The sequence below is a fragment of the Myxocyprinus asiaticus genome, chromosome 27 (genome assembly GCF_019703515.2).
Source record: "Myxocyprinus asiaticus isolate MX2 ecotype Aquarium Trade chromosome 27, UBuf_Myxa_2, whole genome shotgun sequence".
NCBI lineage: Eukaryota > Metazoa > Chordata > Actinopteri > Cypriniformes > Catostomidae > Myxocyprinus > Myxocyprinus asiaticus.
Genome location: NC_059370.1, coordinates 33,642,476 through 33,658,154, shown reverse-complemented (window position 1 = coordinate 33,658,154; position 15,679 = coordinate 33,642,476). Strand labels below are relative to the sequence as shown.

Genomic DNA, 15,679 nt, shown 5'->3' with positions numbered 1-15,679 from the left:
AGATGTCTATATCATTTAGCCACTGTTGGGAAGAACTCAAATGTGCAGAAGATGCTGGAAAACCAAAGAATGTACAGTATTTTTCTTAGGAAAAGTGGGCAGCTTCACAGCTCAGGACAAAGCAGGGACTCCTGAACAATTATTACACAAATATTCATAAATCATAGAGAAAGCAACACACAATATTAAAGGGTTTGCTCTCGTGCCAGGAGCTCTAAAGCTCATGTGCAGTCTGTCTCATGAACACGCACAGGAGATTAATGGTCAGTGAAGATTTTCACTTAATACATCAGATTTCTCACCAAACCTTATCGTATTCCTTCAGAACAAGACATAAGTCACATACAATAATTAGTTAAACTTCTGAATTATACTTCTGTGTCCTTTTGAAGCTTGAGGAATGGTCACCATAAACTGCCATTGTGTGACATCACTGAGAACAAATGTTGTTTTTTTTTTCACAATTTCTCCCTTTGTGTTAAGAAAAAGAAAGAAAATCATATGGCGTTATAACAACACATGGGTGAGTAAACAATGACTGCATTTTCATTTTTGGGTGAACTAATCGTTTTAGAACCAAGGAAATGTAAACTTTTGAACTGGATAATTTGTTTAAATTCAGTTACCATTTTGTCTTGTGGAATATACAGTATGTGAATAACTGTTGTCACATAGCTTTTTCAAGGTAGTACTAAATATATTTTTATGATACGTCTTATTTTTTTTAAACGATAATACAGACGCATCGGGGTTTTAGGTGCACAAGCAGTGCGTAGAACTGACCCAAGTTTTCCTCGAATTAACAATCATGTCTGTGTTAAATGGCCCTAATATTAGCAGTGGGCTTTACCAGTTCTTTCAGATTTAGCATTTGCAGTCAAGTCATGAGATGTAACTTCTCAGCGAGTGCTAATTACTATTGTGTTGTCTCATTATTTTCCCAAACCAGTCGGCTGATAGAGACAAAAAAGAAATCTCAGTCATTTTAGATAAAACTAAACTAAATTAAAAGGACAAATTGAAAATGAAGTAAAAATAAAAAACTAAATTAAAATTCGAAACAATAATAACTCTGGTTTTAATGACTAATGCAGCTTTCACTTTCTTTAGTCTATGTTTGAGTGGAGGGGAAAAAGCAACAAATAACTGAAATGTCTACAGAACGCAATAAGATGTGTGTTGAAGGACAGTTTTGTCTTCATACACCTAAAGCATATGCTTTCATTCTGAAACCACTTCGAAGTTTGTTCAGCAAGAAACTAATCATAAAATATAAAGGTGTTTTTGTTACATTTATATTGACAATTGTTTTTTCTTAGTTGTGTAAGTTAAAATAAGCTTAAAATTTTGATGTTGAGTTTACGGTTACAATTTGAATTCAGATTCATGAACAGATTCATTCGGACTCGAATTGGACTCAGCCTGTTATGGACTTAGTCTTGAGTCCGACTTGGCCCCTTTTGGACTCGGACTCGATTGTTTAAAGAATCGGACTTGACTCGGACTCGACTAAGGTGGACTTGAACCCAACACTACTAACAACAGCATAGCAATGTGCTAACAACCAGCCAAACCACTAACAACCACCTATAGGACCACGCAAAGCCTTCGAATGTAGACCTATCCCTTAGTGCAGAGTACTGTAATTTTAAAAAGTACATTATTAACTGTTCTTTTATTTTGTAACAGGTTAACATTTTGACAGGAGTCTGCAGAACTTTTGAATTGGAATAAAAAAAATACAGTTTTTGGTCAGAATGAACTGAAAGTTCCTTTTTAGTCCCTGGTTTTAACTATATTCTGGAGGTCATTGTATGTGGGGACAGGAATAGAAATATTTTTAGATCTGTTTAGACTGGATGCAGCTGATATCAGTGGCTGAGCTTGAGTATATGTCTGGACTATGGTGTTTTGAAAATAGGGCCAGACCTTTTGCATGCTAAGAAAAAGGGTTGGATATGATTCCATCTATTAAAGAAAACTGAAAGGCATAATATGGTTGCATGCTATTTGTTGGGTCCTCATTTAAATTCACAGTATTTATGAGGGCACAGATGTTTATTTGAGAATATATCACATATCATGTTTTTGTAAGCATATATTCATCCAAGATTCATAACCATTAGAGACATCTGCATAATGCCTGAATCCTTTGTTTTATGCTGCTCATAATATATTAATTCCAAGTCACCCATAGGTGATAAAAGAACAGACATTATGTAAATGTAATACACTGTAATGGGATACGCAGCAAGGCTATACAGATATACTGTATGTTGTGCACCACTCTGGTATAATGTGTATAAAGGTGAATCTCACTTTAGCGGGGCATACACAGAGTATGGGTTAAGTTGTGTCACAATGAAACCTGCTATTAAACTATTTAAGTCTATTATAAGCTTTTCAGCAAAATGTAAACAGAAAAACAACAGTGAAACAAAATCTAATTCAAAGCAAGTAATGGCAAAACTCTAAAAGGTAATTTCAAACCATAGTTTTGGTCAACAAATATTGTAATTGTAAACTGTATACATTTAAAACACGTGACCACTTATTAAAATGCCCAAACCTGACATTTATGAAATATACTAGGGATGTGCATGGTTACCATTTTTAACATTCGTTTAACCACGAGGTTTCACAAATTGTTAATCGTTTTTCCATCAGGAGTCGGGATGCAGGAATTGGTGTCTAAAAAGGTGGTGATCCTTCACATGACATTGAAAAAAAAAGAACTGTGAGATTCAGCGCAACAGCAAAGACGTGTTAACAGTATACAGAAAAAAAGCGCAGATGCTCACAAAAGCATGTTTGAACAGCCCCTAGCTCACCCTATACTTGAAAAACGGACTCTAACCCAGCCGGAAAACCCAGTGGTTTTTCGGAACTCATCAAGTTCGTGTTGGGTTGAAGACCTCTACTGCACGTGAAGAATTACCTAATAGTGATTTTGGTATTCGAATAGTGGCTTGCAAACAGTTAACTGAATGTCATCTATCCGTGCACATCCCTAAAATATACCCTTGTCCTCAGAACACAGTTCAACCTTTTGGTTCAAATGCACTTTCATTATATAGTTGACCCTTGCCTGAACGTATGCCAGTGTGGTTTTATTGTGTTCACGTGTTTACCCAGCAGCTATAGCAAAAATATGATACTTGAATTTTAGTTTGGAGAATATAATTCACGAAACACATTCTATTTTAAGAGGGTTTTGAACAGGTTGTTTGAAACCAACATACAAAATCACTGCTAAAGAAAACACAAGTTTGTTTAATTGGACTTTTGTCTTAAAACCTTACAGTTACTAAGATGCTGCCCTTCCCCATAGGACAACTAGCCCCGGTCTCCCCTATATAAAGTGATCACACTACCAAGTATCCAATGCAAAACATTTTGAATACAGTATGTAAGATAAAAGCCTAAAGTGGCTGCCTCTTTTAATTTCTTACAATTCTCACGTCATTATAATACAAGACAGAAATGCATCAATCACATCTAAGTGCTTTGACTGATGAAGGAGCTAAGAGGTCCTGTATATTGCATCGGATGCCACACCCCTGCTTTGCAAATGCTGGCGTGAGCTGCATGCTGATGCCCGCCTATATTGCATTCGGCCATAAAACTCGAGGACGCGGGCTACTGTTCTGCTTATTGTGTTTTCTCTCTCCACTAACAGTTGGACTGGGAATGCTACTGGCACGTCTAATGCTGTAATGGCAGAGTTTTAATTAGGGAGGGAGGGTAATGAATCTGGCAGGGTCAGGCTGGAGTGAAAGTGACGCAGGACGCGGCGGTGCAGCAGCCCTGCTCCTCTTTACAACTCCACATCACGTCTCGAAGCCACCACATCAATCATATGGCAGCTGAAATAAAGCCGAGCATCTGTAATACTTTCAAATGGTGAACTGGTACAACTGAAGGACAAGGAAAGGTTGTAGCACTCCAGCATCAAAGACAGCATCATATACAAAAGAAAGGGGCAGTGAAATAACATCACCATTTAGACACACATACACATACACACACAAATCCTAGTGCGATCTTCCATTTACCCCTGCATGCATTAACAGCTATAAATGGGATGGCTGAAAGACAAGGACAGGAGGACAAAGTGTCTAAAAATGGAGTCCTGCAAAGAAAATGGCTGATCTTTTACTAAAAGCAAGCCAGCTCCTTCCCGAGCGCCCTTATTTCTCTGGTGTTAGATGTTTGCGCCTGCAAATTAAAAACATGCATTACCAAGATAAGGATTCTATTTTGATTCCCTGGTTTGTGTTTAAACAGGGATAATCTATGTGATAGTTATTTTGGTTCTTTTTTTTTATTAACGTGTAAAATCTGCTGAATTTCAAATATGTGGGTAAAGGGAGCAAGGCATGATCGGTCTATTAACTCACCTGAAATATTGTGACCTTTGACAGAACCCTGTGCTGCCCAGCAGACATGTGTCAATAGTTAATTCCCATGAACACATGTAATCCACATCATGCTGTGCAACAAAGAAGATATGGGCAACAGATCAACCCAACAGGATTGAAGGAATCAATAAAAGTGCATTAAAGGCCAGGCTCTTTGTATTGTGTAAGATGAAGTGTGTGAATAATGGATATTTTGACGATGAAAGTGAATGGGAACAGATTCTGTCAGTCCCCAACATCCTCCCTAGAATTTCCCTTTGTGTTCCAAGGAAGAAAGAAAGTCATACTGGTTTGGAACAACATTATGGTGAGCTGTGATTCATAGGACATAAGGCTGCATGGAGGCCATCTCAGCAGCACTATTAATTAGTACAGCAACATGATTGTGAGTAAGAGTTGCTTTTATACATCAGGGGCCGGTTGCACAATGCATAAGTCTGACCATCTAAAATCAATTCATAGCCTAAATCTCTCTCTCTCCTGCATACACGCACACAATGCATGGGCATGTTTATGACTAAACGTCATATTATGTGGGCCAAATTATTTTAATTGTTTAATAATTGTTTAATAATTTTATTTTAATTATTTGTTTTAATTACAGATCTGCTTCACTGTCCAAACCCGGCACCATCAAATCTGTATTAATACATATAATGTATTAATAAAAATAATTCAGTGAAGACTCGAAAACAACTGAGAAATTTACTTGTACCACACTATATTTTTAATTTATTTGTTTTTGCATCTGGATTAATCATGCATGTATATGTAGTAATTTTATACAGTTGTCAAAAAGATCTTCAGGATGTCATTGAAAGCTACATCCACAATGTGCAGTTAGGCAAAGAAATGTGTGATGCAGCGGTTTCCTTCAGGATCAAAGCATATGCTTATTGTGTTCTACTAAAGAGAGTGAAGCCCCTTTTTTTGGGCTACTGGAAGTGGTGTAGTTTCCAGAAATTTACTGTGATAAACCATCTAGCTTTTGGTTTCAGTATAAAGTTATCGTAACAAAATTAGCCGGTTATTAACTAGTTACCAGTATTTAAAAATAATGTTTGCACACCAAAACAATTGAAAGGGCCTTTGTTCCTGTTTTCAGTTACATTTTGCAAAAAATTCCATTCGTTTTTGGTTTTCTTTTTCATTCCTTGAACCATTTTCAGTCCCTGGCACAGAGTACTGTCATTTAAAATAAAAAAAAGAATGTTATTAACTGTTCTTTTATTTCATTCTATCCAGTTACCAACTGGAATGTCAGAACAGAACGAAAAAATATTGTTCCTGCTCAGAACAAGCCGAAATGTCCCTGATTACAAGGAATATTTATTCACTTTTGAATTGTAGATACATTTCCTGAATATTATTATTTACATATTTAAATATACTGTTTATTATATTTACTTATTTTTTAATATATCGTATTTCAATGGAAATGCAATTTATTACTGCTGAAAGTTACGTGAGACAAGAAGTCTTTAACAAGCTAACATTGAAATTCATTGATTTTCAACACTTCTGTTTCCAAATGTAAAGATTGATTATTTGATCAATAAAGTTAAAGAGATATATGCAGCTACGCCTACTAGCTAAGTCTTGCCTTAGGGACTGGTGGTGCAACTACAACCATAAAAAGGTTTTTTTTTTATGCTGGGGGATACAAACACACTGCTGTGTGCATTTTTCATTTCCCTTAGTAGCTAACAACTAAGAAACAAGCAAACAATTATTTATAGAGTAAATAGTTTTACTAAAAAACATTTTCATAAAATAGTTTATTATGTGTCCAGGAGTGTTGGTTATTCATGTTTTTGAGACGTTACAGACATTACAGCTGATTTTCTATAAAGCTGAATAAATAATTCTGATTAAAAGTAATGGCCAATATCATTAAATCACTGCCAACCATGTTAAAATCAGATTTTGCATTATAAAATTCTGAATTTATGTACTGATTATCATTGTCCCATGTCTGCCAAACATGTTGAGTGGTCCAAACATCACCTGCAGCCTGAAATTGACTGTCTGTCTGCATTGGTCTCAGAACAGTTTGAAATTCACCTTATTTTCACTCTAACTCCATATAAAGCCTCTGAAAGCAACATTTTTCAGCTTTTGCATGAATACATTTATTCTCAATGTGAAAATGCACAGTAAATATATAGGAATGCATTTACTAACGTTAATGTATAGAACCGTATTGTACAGTGATAACAAAATTAAATATAACAAAATTTATATTAAAATAAAGCGAAATGACCCACAGATTTTTTACTGTGAAAAGTCATTCAAAATAACTAACATGTTTTGGAACGTCTGTCAGAAAATCGCTCCATAGCACTCATCCGAGTACTTCATGTTTATCAGCGCACCAAAGTGCAAAAAAGAAACAAAATACTTAAAGCAGCATATCAAACGAAACTAGAGACGCTACTCTTTACAACCAAACAGATTTCAGTGAAAACATTTGAAGAGCTTTCTTACCAGAGACACTTATGTTGGCACTGCACCCATAGAAGCAGTTCACGGAAATCGAGGTCATGGTGTTTGATCACATGACTCTTTGCGTCAAAAGTTTAACCATTAAATGACTCCTTAGAGTGTCCTGAACAGTATGCATTGGGTTTAAATGAATTTAAATTATACATTGCGTATAGCGAATCCAAAATATCGAGTCCTCGCATGAGGCCGCGGGGTCGCACGGGGTTAAGAGGCTGGGAAGAGGAGCAATGGATAAGTCTGTAAAAAATTGTTGAAAAATACTGAAAAGGGGGTCCTTGCAAGTACTGAGGACATTTAACTTTGTATACAAAGTCCGGTATCATCTCAATCTTTATCTACAAGAAAAAATGCAGCATTTTTTGAGAAGGCAGTTGACCTTGAGTCAAACGCTACTATCTTTTCAATGTTATTTTCATGTATTCATTTAACCCTGCATATTTGTCATCCTTCCTTAAAATATTTCATTACACATTGTGTCATGTATACTTCGACACACAAATAAAGACTTCAGCTCCGCAACTACACAAAACCCCACTGTAGCTTGATTATAACTGCGCATGTAAACATACTGACTGAAGTGTAATTCAAAACATCAGCACTCTTGGAATACCATTTGTCCAGTCAATTTAAAGGACCAGAACTAACTGTTATATAATTGTGCTGTATTGCAGGAAGACGATGCAGGAGACGGCCGATTCAGCTTCGCCGCCTATGGCATGGGCCCGGCGTGCCTGCAGGCCAAGGACGGCATGGCCATCAAGGGGAACAACAACAACGCACCCACCTCTGGCAATCCCCCTGAGAAGACCGTGGAGGAAATGCGCAAGCTCTTCATCAGCCGCGCTAAGCGGATCGACACAGTGTCGCGTGTGGCTTTTCCACTGGTCTTCCTCATTTTTAACATTTTCTACTGGATCACTTACAAGATCATTCGCATCGAGGATGTCCACAAGCAGTAAAGAGATGAAAAGGGGAGTCGTATCTGAATACACCTGCTTCCATGCTCCTCCCCATAACTTCCTTCGCCCGCCTCTCTCTTTCAATACAGTGCACACTTGCTTTTGGTGATGATGAGCCCCTGGCAGAGGTATTTATTCTTTTTTTCGTCTCTTTCTCTTCTCTCCTGTCCTTCTGAATAATCCGGACCTGTGCAATAGCAATGCAGTAAAATGCATGATATATGAATGTGGCAATATATTTACACAAAAAAATGAAATGACTAAAGTAAATATTAAAACTTTACAAAACATGTCTAAGAACTTCTGAACCAATGACTGGAAATCCAAGAGGAGATGCTCTTGTAAAACTCTTTTTTGCAACTTGAAGACATACTGCATTGCGAGAATATGGAGAAACATTATCGCTGTGTAATATATCATATATTTAAATGATAATACTTCCATGCGAAAGTCTTTAAAAAGCATTTTTCGAGGTTTCAGGGTGGTTTGGGGCTTCCATGTGTATACAATGAAAATGTTGCAGGTCCTGTAGACCAAGATTTGCTTCGAAATGTGTATTACAAGCACTTGTCGAAACTTTCCTGGGGTCTCATGATGTTTATTCTGATATAAATTATTAATGGAATCTAAATGAGTGCCAGTCAAAAAATAATAATATTTATTTAAGCTGTGGTCAATGTTTTCCTCTATCTGTGTTCATTTGCCTATTCTTCTTTTTGTTTTCAACATCAGATTATATCACTGTCCATGTGCCAAACATCATGTTGCTGTAATACATCTTACTTTCAGGTTGACCAAAAAATGAGACATCTCACTTGCATTCTTCATTGTTTTGTTTTATTTATTTATTTATTTATTCATTCATTAATTCATGTGTCCACACTTTTTCAAGGGACTCTGTATTGAAAATATTCAACACTGAAATAACCCTGCTGAGGGATGGGTGGGGAAAAAAATAAAAAATAATTCAAGAAACACATTCTTTTTAGTGTTTTCTCTCTCTCTCTCTATCTCTCTCTCACTCTTAGTGCATTCTTTTGTTTTGTCATTTTCGTCACATCTCAGAATGCAATAGAAACGGACACAGAAATAAAATGCAAAGGGATCTTTCATAAATCATGACATATTTTATAGAGTACATATTGTTAACAGCTGAAAGTGTTATTTTTATAAGCTTGGTTACTTAACAGTACAGCCAGTGCCATGATACACCTAGACCTACAGTATATTTCAAACCAAATGTATATTACAGATTTTTCAAACTGTATGTATAAATGCATAGTACATTGCGCAGCAGATGGAATAAGTGCACATAGGTTCCATTTATGAAATTTAGAATGCATCTTCATCTGGCTTCTCTATGCAATAATCATATATGCAATTGTTTTAAGTGTTTATCATGTCAAATATGGGCCTAAAAATATGCTATTTATTATTTCTTTCAGTCATACTCACTTGCAGACTTGATCGTTGAAAAAAAGGGGTTGGAAAAATATTGTCTATGCATGGCCAGGTTTTTATTTATTTATTTATTTATTTTAGGTTCAGATGTAATAGATGTCATTTTTCACTTTTGTAATGTTTTGTTGGGCTGCTAAAGAAATCCACCATTGAAAAAAAAAAAAAAAAAAAAATATGTGCATGTGTCCAGGGCAAAAGATGATTTCTGTAGGCTATAATAGCATTTGCTATATGTAACTCTTTATTTATTTATTTATTTGTTTATTTTTTATCATTTTGTTTTTAAAACCAAAGAGCAATTCTTTTTATCTATTGTCAATGCCTTTCGGTTTTTAAACCGTTTATGTCAGTTTCACATTTATGAGAAATGTGATTTTCTTATGTCTCCATTTTCTGTTTCATCCTGATGCAATTTGATCCTGTAAAACTATGGCCTTTGATTTGTAAAACCTATGACCTTTGTAATTTATTCTGGTTTTCTCATGTTTGTTGAAGAAAACCTACAAAATTAAGAAATATCATATGAGAACTTTATACTCAACAACCAGTAAGACATTTTTTGACTATTACCAGAATGGTAGTGACCACCAAGAAATATGAAAAACCATCTAGGTCAAATTAATAGTTTACTAATGTTTTGGTGCAAGTGAGATTTTATTGTGAGATAACGCTTTTTGGTTAAGATGGAAGTTTAGAGTTAATTGATAACTAATGCCTCTACCTGTTGGCACATTTTGTTGCTTCCCCATGCTTGAGTAGCATGGAAGAGCATTTAAATGACTAGGCATCATGTTAAATTTGAAGGGCTTTTTTTGAGTATCAAGATCAAATCCTCTCCCCTAACCTTGTAAAACAGTATTGGCATACATGTGTTCTGAAAGCTGTTTTCTGTCTCAGCAAGATAAGTAAACTCAATTAAAACACTGGATTTTACTGTATATCAGAACTCTATTTAGGATGCATCACACTGACGCAGAAGCTGAATTTCAAGGAGGGAAAACATTGTAATGTGAAACATAATCCACAAGCTTTACCTCCAACAGCAGCACAATGTAGCAAGACAGCATTTCAACTCATCTTTTGAATCATTGCAAATCTGTAACATTCTAGACAATGTTAATCATGATTATTTTACATCGTCACCAAACTAGTCATTTTGAGTGATAGAGATGTGTGATGTATAATATACATCATAGTGTACAGTGTGAAATGTAATAATGTTGCTTTTGATGTGCTCATACTTGATGCAGACTTTGAAATTGGATGACTCAAATATGTTTTCAAAAACACATTTAAAGTAGAAATATTGTTCAGCTTAATGTTGCTGTTAATTACAAATTTCTTTAGCGACAAACCCTGCTTAAGGCTATTTACGATGTTGCTGGACTGTCCCCTGTGTTAATGACAGCAGTCAAGCCCTGGGCCCTCTCACACACTCATGCTAAATGCAATTTAAAAGACGAAAACATCTAAGATCAAAACTGGCTCTGGAATATAAGGACAATGTGATGTGAAATATGTGCTACATGCAACAAGGATTTGTTCTTTGGCTTAATGATCATGCAAATATCAATTTAATGTCCAAATGATTTCAGTCAATCTAAATTATTGAGGCATGATATTGTTTGTCATTTGCATTAATTTGTCTGTTTAACCTTCTGCTTTGAATAATGCCACCTTGTATTTTATTGCAACTGCCCAAGAAATGGAGTGACAAATGGAGTGACAATGGGCATGGCGATCAGATGTACAATGATGGCCAAAAATATTGGTACCCTTGGTAAATATGATCAAAGAAGGCTTTGGAAAAAAATCTGCATTGTTTATCCTTTTGATCTTTCATTAAAAAAATTACATAAATCTAACCTTTAATTGAAGTAAAACAATTGAAAAAGGGGAAATATCTCATTAGATAAATATTTTTCTCCAAAACACATTGGCCACAATTATTGACACCCCTATAAATTCTTATGAGTAAAATATAAGTATATTCCCATTCATATTTTAAATTTTTTTAGTGCACCTGTGTGACTAGGAACATGAAATTGTTCAGCCATGACTTCCTGTTTCACAGGGGTATAAATATGGGGTAACAGACAGGCCAAATTCCCTTAATCATCAATCACAGTGGGTTAGACTAAAGAATATAGTTCTGATGTGCGGTAAAAGGTTGTCGAACTTAAATGGGAAAATGGGAAGTGGCTATAAGAAAATAGCCAAAGCATTGAAAATACCCATTTCCACCATTAGGGCAATAATTAACAGTTCCAATCAACTGGAGATCTTAAGAATCGGCCTGGAAAAGGAAGTGTGTCTATATTGTGTCTAGACACAGTGAGGAGGATGGTTCAAGTGGCCAAGGAATCTCCAAGGATCACAGATGGAGAATTGCAGAAATTAGTTGGGTCATGGGGTCAGAAAGTCTCAAACAAAATATCATATTCACAAGTTGTTTGCAAGGGTTTCAAGAAAAAAAGCCTCTGCTCTCATCCAACAACAAACTCAAGCATCTTCGGTTTGCCAGACACTACTGGAACTTCCAATGCGACCGGGTTCTGTGGTCAGATGAACAAAAAAGAGCTCTTTGGCAGCAAACACCAGAGATGGGCTTGGCACACATAGAGATGAAGAAGTACCCAGTGCCCACGGTGGTTAAATGTGGGTGCTGGATCTTTAATGTTATGGGGCTGTTTTTCTGCCAGAGGTCCTGGACCTCTTGTTCGGATACATGGCATCATGGACTCTATCAAATACCAACAGATAAAAAAATCAAAACCTTGCTGCCTCTGCCAGAAAGCTTAAAATGGGCCTTGGTTGGATTTTCCAGCAGGACAATGATCCAAAACAAACATCAAAGTCAACACAAAAATGGTTCACTGACCACAAAATCAAGGTTCTGCCATGGCCGTCCCAGTCCCCTGACCTGAACCCCATAGAACATTTGTGGGGTGAACTGAGGAGGAGAGTCCACCTCTGAATTTGAAGGACCTGTAGAGATTCTGTATGGAAGAATGGTCTCAGATCCCTTGCCAGGTGTTCTCCAACCTCATTAGGCATTATAAGAGAAGACTCAGAGCTGGTATCTTATCAATGGGAGGTTGCAAAAAGTATTGAATAAAAGGATGCCAATAATTATGGCCAATGCTTTTTGTAGAAAAATATGTATTTAATAATGAGATATTTCCCGTTTCAATTGTTTTACTTAAATTAAAGGTTAGATTTTTGTGATTTTTTTAATGAAAGATCAAAAAGACAAAACAATGCAGATTTATTTATTTATTTTTTTTTTTTTTAACAGCCTTCTTTGGTCATATTTACCAAGGGTGCCAATATTTTTGGCCACTACTGTAACCTATGTACACAAAACTGTGGGTAGAGTTTTAATTTTGCACAAGTTGGTATGGCCTTAATTTTTTTGTTTATTTGCTTATACTGTGTATTGGCACAAAGTGCATCTGTTCATTTGCTTTTTTTACACTTCCAATCTGTGCAAAAAAACAAAAAAAAAAACAAACAAAAAAAAAAACCGTAAATCCTTATTTTTATGTTCAAATACTAAAACATGGCATTTTGCATGAATAGAATTAAAATGGTATATTTTTGGCTTGTACAGAAATGTGAGCAATTTGAAAAAAAAGAAAAAAGGAATGTACCATTTCTGCTATATCTGTATATAACACAATATTTATTGAAATATGTCATAATACTAAATCTAATTCTACTATTAAAGGTTTTCTGAACTAAAAAATCTGAACTGTTTGTGAGAATTATGACATTTGTGAGAGCTGGCTGGCTATTGCTACCTCTCACGTCCATGACGTGATGCTGATGTTTTGTTTATTATTCTATTAATTTATTCAAAAATACATACAAATGCAATTTATATAGATAATGCCTTGAATATACCTTTTTCTCCAATTTCTGAATTAAAATTAAGTCTGATATTTTTAGTAGGCCAAAACGGACATGAAATATTTCACGTGCCATCTCTCAAACTGTCTGAGATTGTATGTGTGATAAGTGTGCTGTTATTGCTTATTATATATGAATATGTGAAGCATATAGACTGAAGCTTATTTACAGTTACTTAGATAGGCCTTCATGACCATTTTTAAAGGTATCAACTTTAATATTTTTTATGAATTTTTTACTAATTCTAATGAAAAGCAGTAAATTAATTAAATAATTGTTTATATTTTCAGATGTAGCAGCAAGTAGGCCCAAGGAAGCACAGACTTTCAAGATTAGTTAATATTTGATTTCTCAATCCAATTTAATGATTGTGCACATTTATGCACAATCTATATACCAAATATGCCTAAAAAGTCAAAAACATATATGGTCATGTAAACACCTTTAACAGTTTTCCTTTATTGGAGTAAGGTCATAAAGAATAAACTGATCGACAAAGGTAGATTTTTGCCTGTTACCCTGATTTTGCATTGTATGTAAACACCTTTACCGGCATTGGTACAGGCCTACGTATTGTGCGGTTTTATGTCAAAGCAGAGAATAGTTTGCAACAGTGCCCTCGACTGCGTCATTTGCAGTGCATCGTGGAAGTGGGCGGTCGTTGCTGGGCTCTTTTGCTGCATCTGATCTGTGGATTTTCCCAAAGGATCATGGGTAGTGTTGTTCTTCACCTGGAATTCTGCTATTAAAACACACACAAAAAAAAAAAAAAAAAAAAAAAAAGAATGAAGTTGAAATAACACAGACTGATGGCTACAGCTGATGCAACCTCAAAGCTACAGTAGGCCTGTCTTTAAAAGTTTACAAGCTACCGTTAGTAACAAGTTCATCTATGGAAAAAATTATGGTATTTTTACTTCCAGAGCAAAACTGTTGCATTCTATAACCCAATGATTTCAAGTCTCATGTAAACACGAGTTTCTTGCGTAGGTGCATTTTTGAAATAAGCTAATTTTTGTATTTATTCTCATCATGTAAACACTCTATAAAATGATTTTTTTGTGCTGTTGGCTTCACCGTGCACCCATAAGCACTTCCCATTTTCAAAATTTAAAAGTCAAAGTCAGAGAGAATACTGATATCCCCTTTTTAATATGCTTAACTTGCAGCATTTGTTTATTTACTTATGAGGTTTACATACCCAAACCCATTTTTAGGGGAAAGTCAATTAAGCGGATTCAGGCACTGGAACCTACATTTGGTTAAAAAAAAAAAAATCCCAGAGGCCAAGTATAAATGCATTTGAAAACATCCAGTCTCAGTCTAATGGCCATCCTGGCTAAGCCTTTTAAATTATGCAAGTGGATTATGAACCACAAAAGGCACAATCAATTTCTCCCCTTGCTTGAGTAGCGTGGAAGAGCAAACCCAACCCAACCCCGCCACCCCCCTCTAGACCACCCAGCGCTTTACTACAGCAGGACTAGAATTACATTACAGCCAACACTGAAAACCACCACTAGGCCTGAAGCCAGTGAAACATGGAGGTTTTGACAGATATTTTTTCAGTATATGAGAAATTAATATGTTTACTCCCTGCTTAGAAGCAGAGGAACCTATATTGCTATGGACACTTTGACTTAGTAACAAAACTCTTGATGCTCCCATATTTTGAAACACAGAAAAAAAAAGGTAAATAGTAGAAAATAGAGCAGTAACTAGACTTTTAAAAAGCTGGGACGATGTCTGTTGTATTGCAGGGCCAAAAGCTTTGTGAGTGTCCAGCTGGAGGGCCTTAAGCTTGGTGTGTTGTTGCCAGCTGTATGAGGACATCTTGAGTTTATGGGGGTCATGGGTTGTGGGCTTCAAAATAGAGCAATGGAGAGAGATTGTGTGTAGTGCTTTCCCTTCCATGAATACTAATGCAGAGAGACCTGCTGGTCAACACACCCTTAAACCAAAGCCACAGCTAATCATACTGACTGTTAATCCAATTTTCAAGGTGCAACAATCATTATTCTACAGTGACACAAAAACATGAATCTATAATTAGAGCCAGTAACCTCATAATACATCAGTAACACAATTTCACAGAGAAAATAAAAAAGATAATTGTCTGTCATATGCCCCAGGATAAGGTACCGGTGAAAAAAACACTACAGCGGCAATATAACTTATTCATATTTGTTTAGGGGCAGGACAATATTGCAGAATCTCATTTTGGTGGCTGGGTGATAGAAATCTATGGGAGCAAAATTGACTTCTGTTACAACCAACACTTCCCAAAAATAAGGGAAGGGGGTGGGAGATTGAGCCGACACTGAGAATCTTCAGGTGCTTGTGACTTTAGAAATGGTATTTGCATAATATGTTCAAATGGTTTTAACCTTTTCCCCCAGAAAAGACACACCCATGCTTCAA

The 15,679-nt window shown here is 35.9% G+C and overlaps 1 protein-coding gene across 2 annotated transcripts in view; it reads left to right on the top strand.

Annotated features, from left to right (window-relative positions):
- Positions 1-11,215, top strand: part of LOC127417997 (glycine receptor subunit alphaZ1-like) — a 58,338-nt gene extending 47,123 nt beyond the window's left edge. For both annotated transcript variants that reach the window (XM_051658302.1, XM_051658301.1), the window contains one exon: positions 7,598-11,215. In XM_051658302.1, coding sequence (XP_051514262.1) covers positions 7,598-7,885 — 288 coding nt within the window. In that variant the 3' untranslated portion in view covers positions 7,886-11,215. The remainder of the gene's footprint in view (positions 1-7,597) is intronic.
- Positions 11,216-15,679: the final 4,464 nt, after the last annotated feature.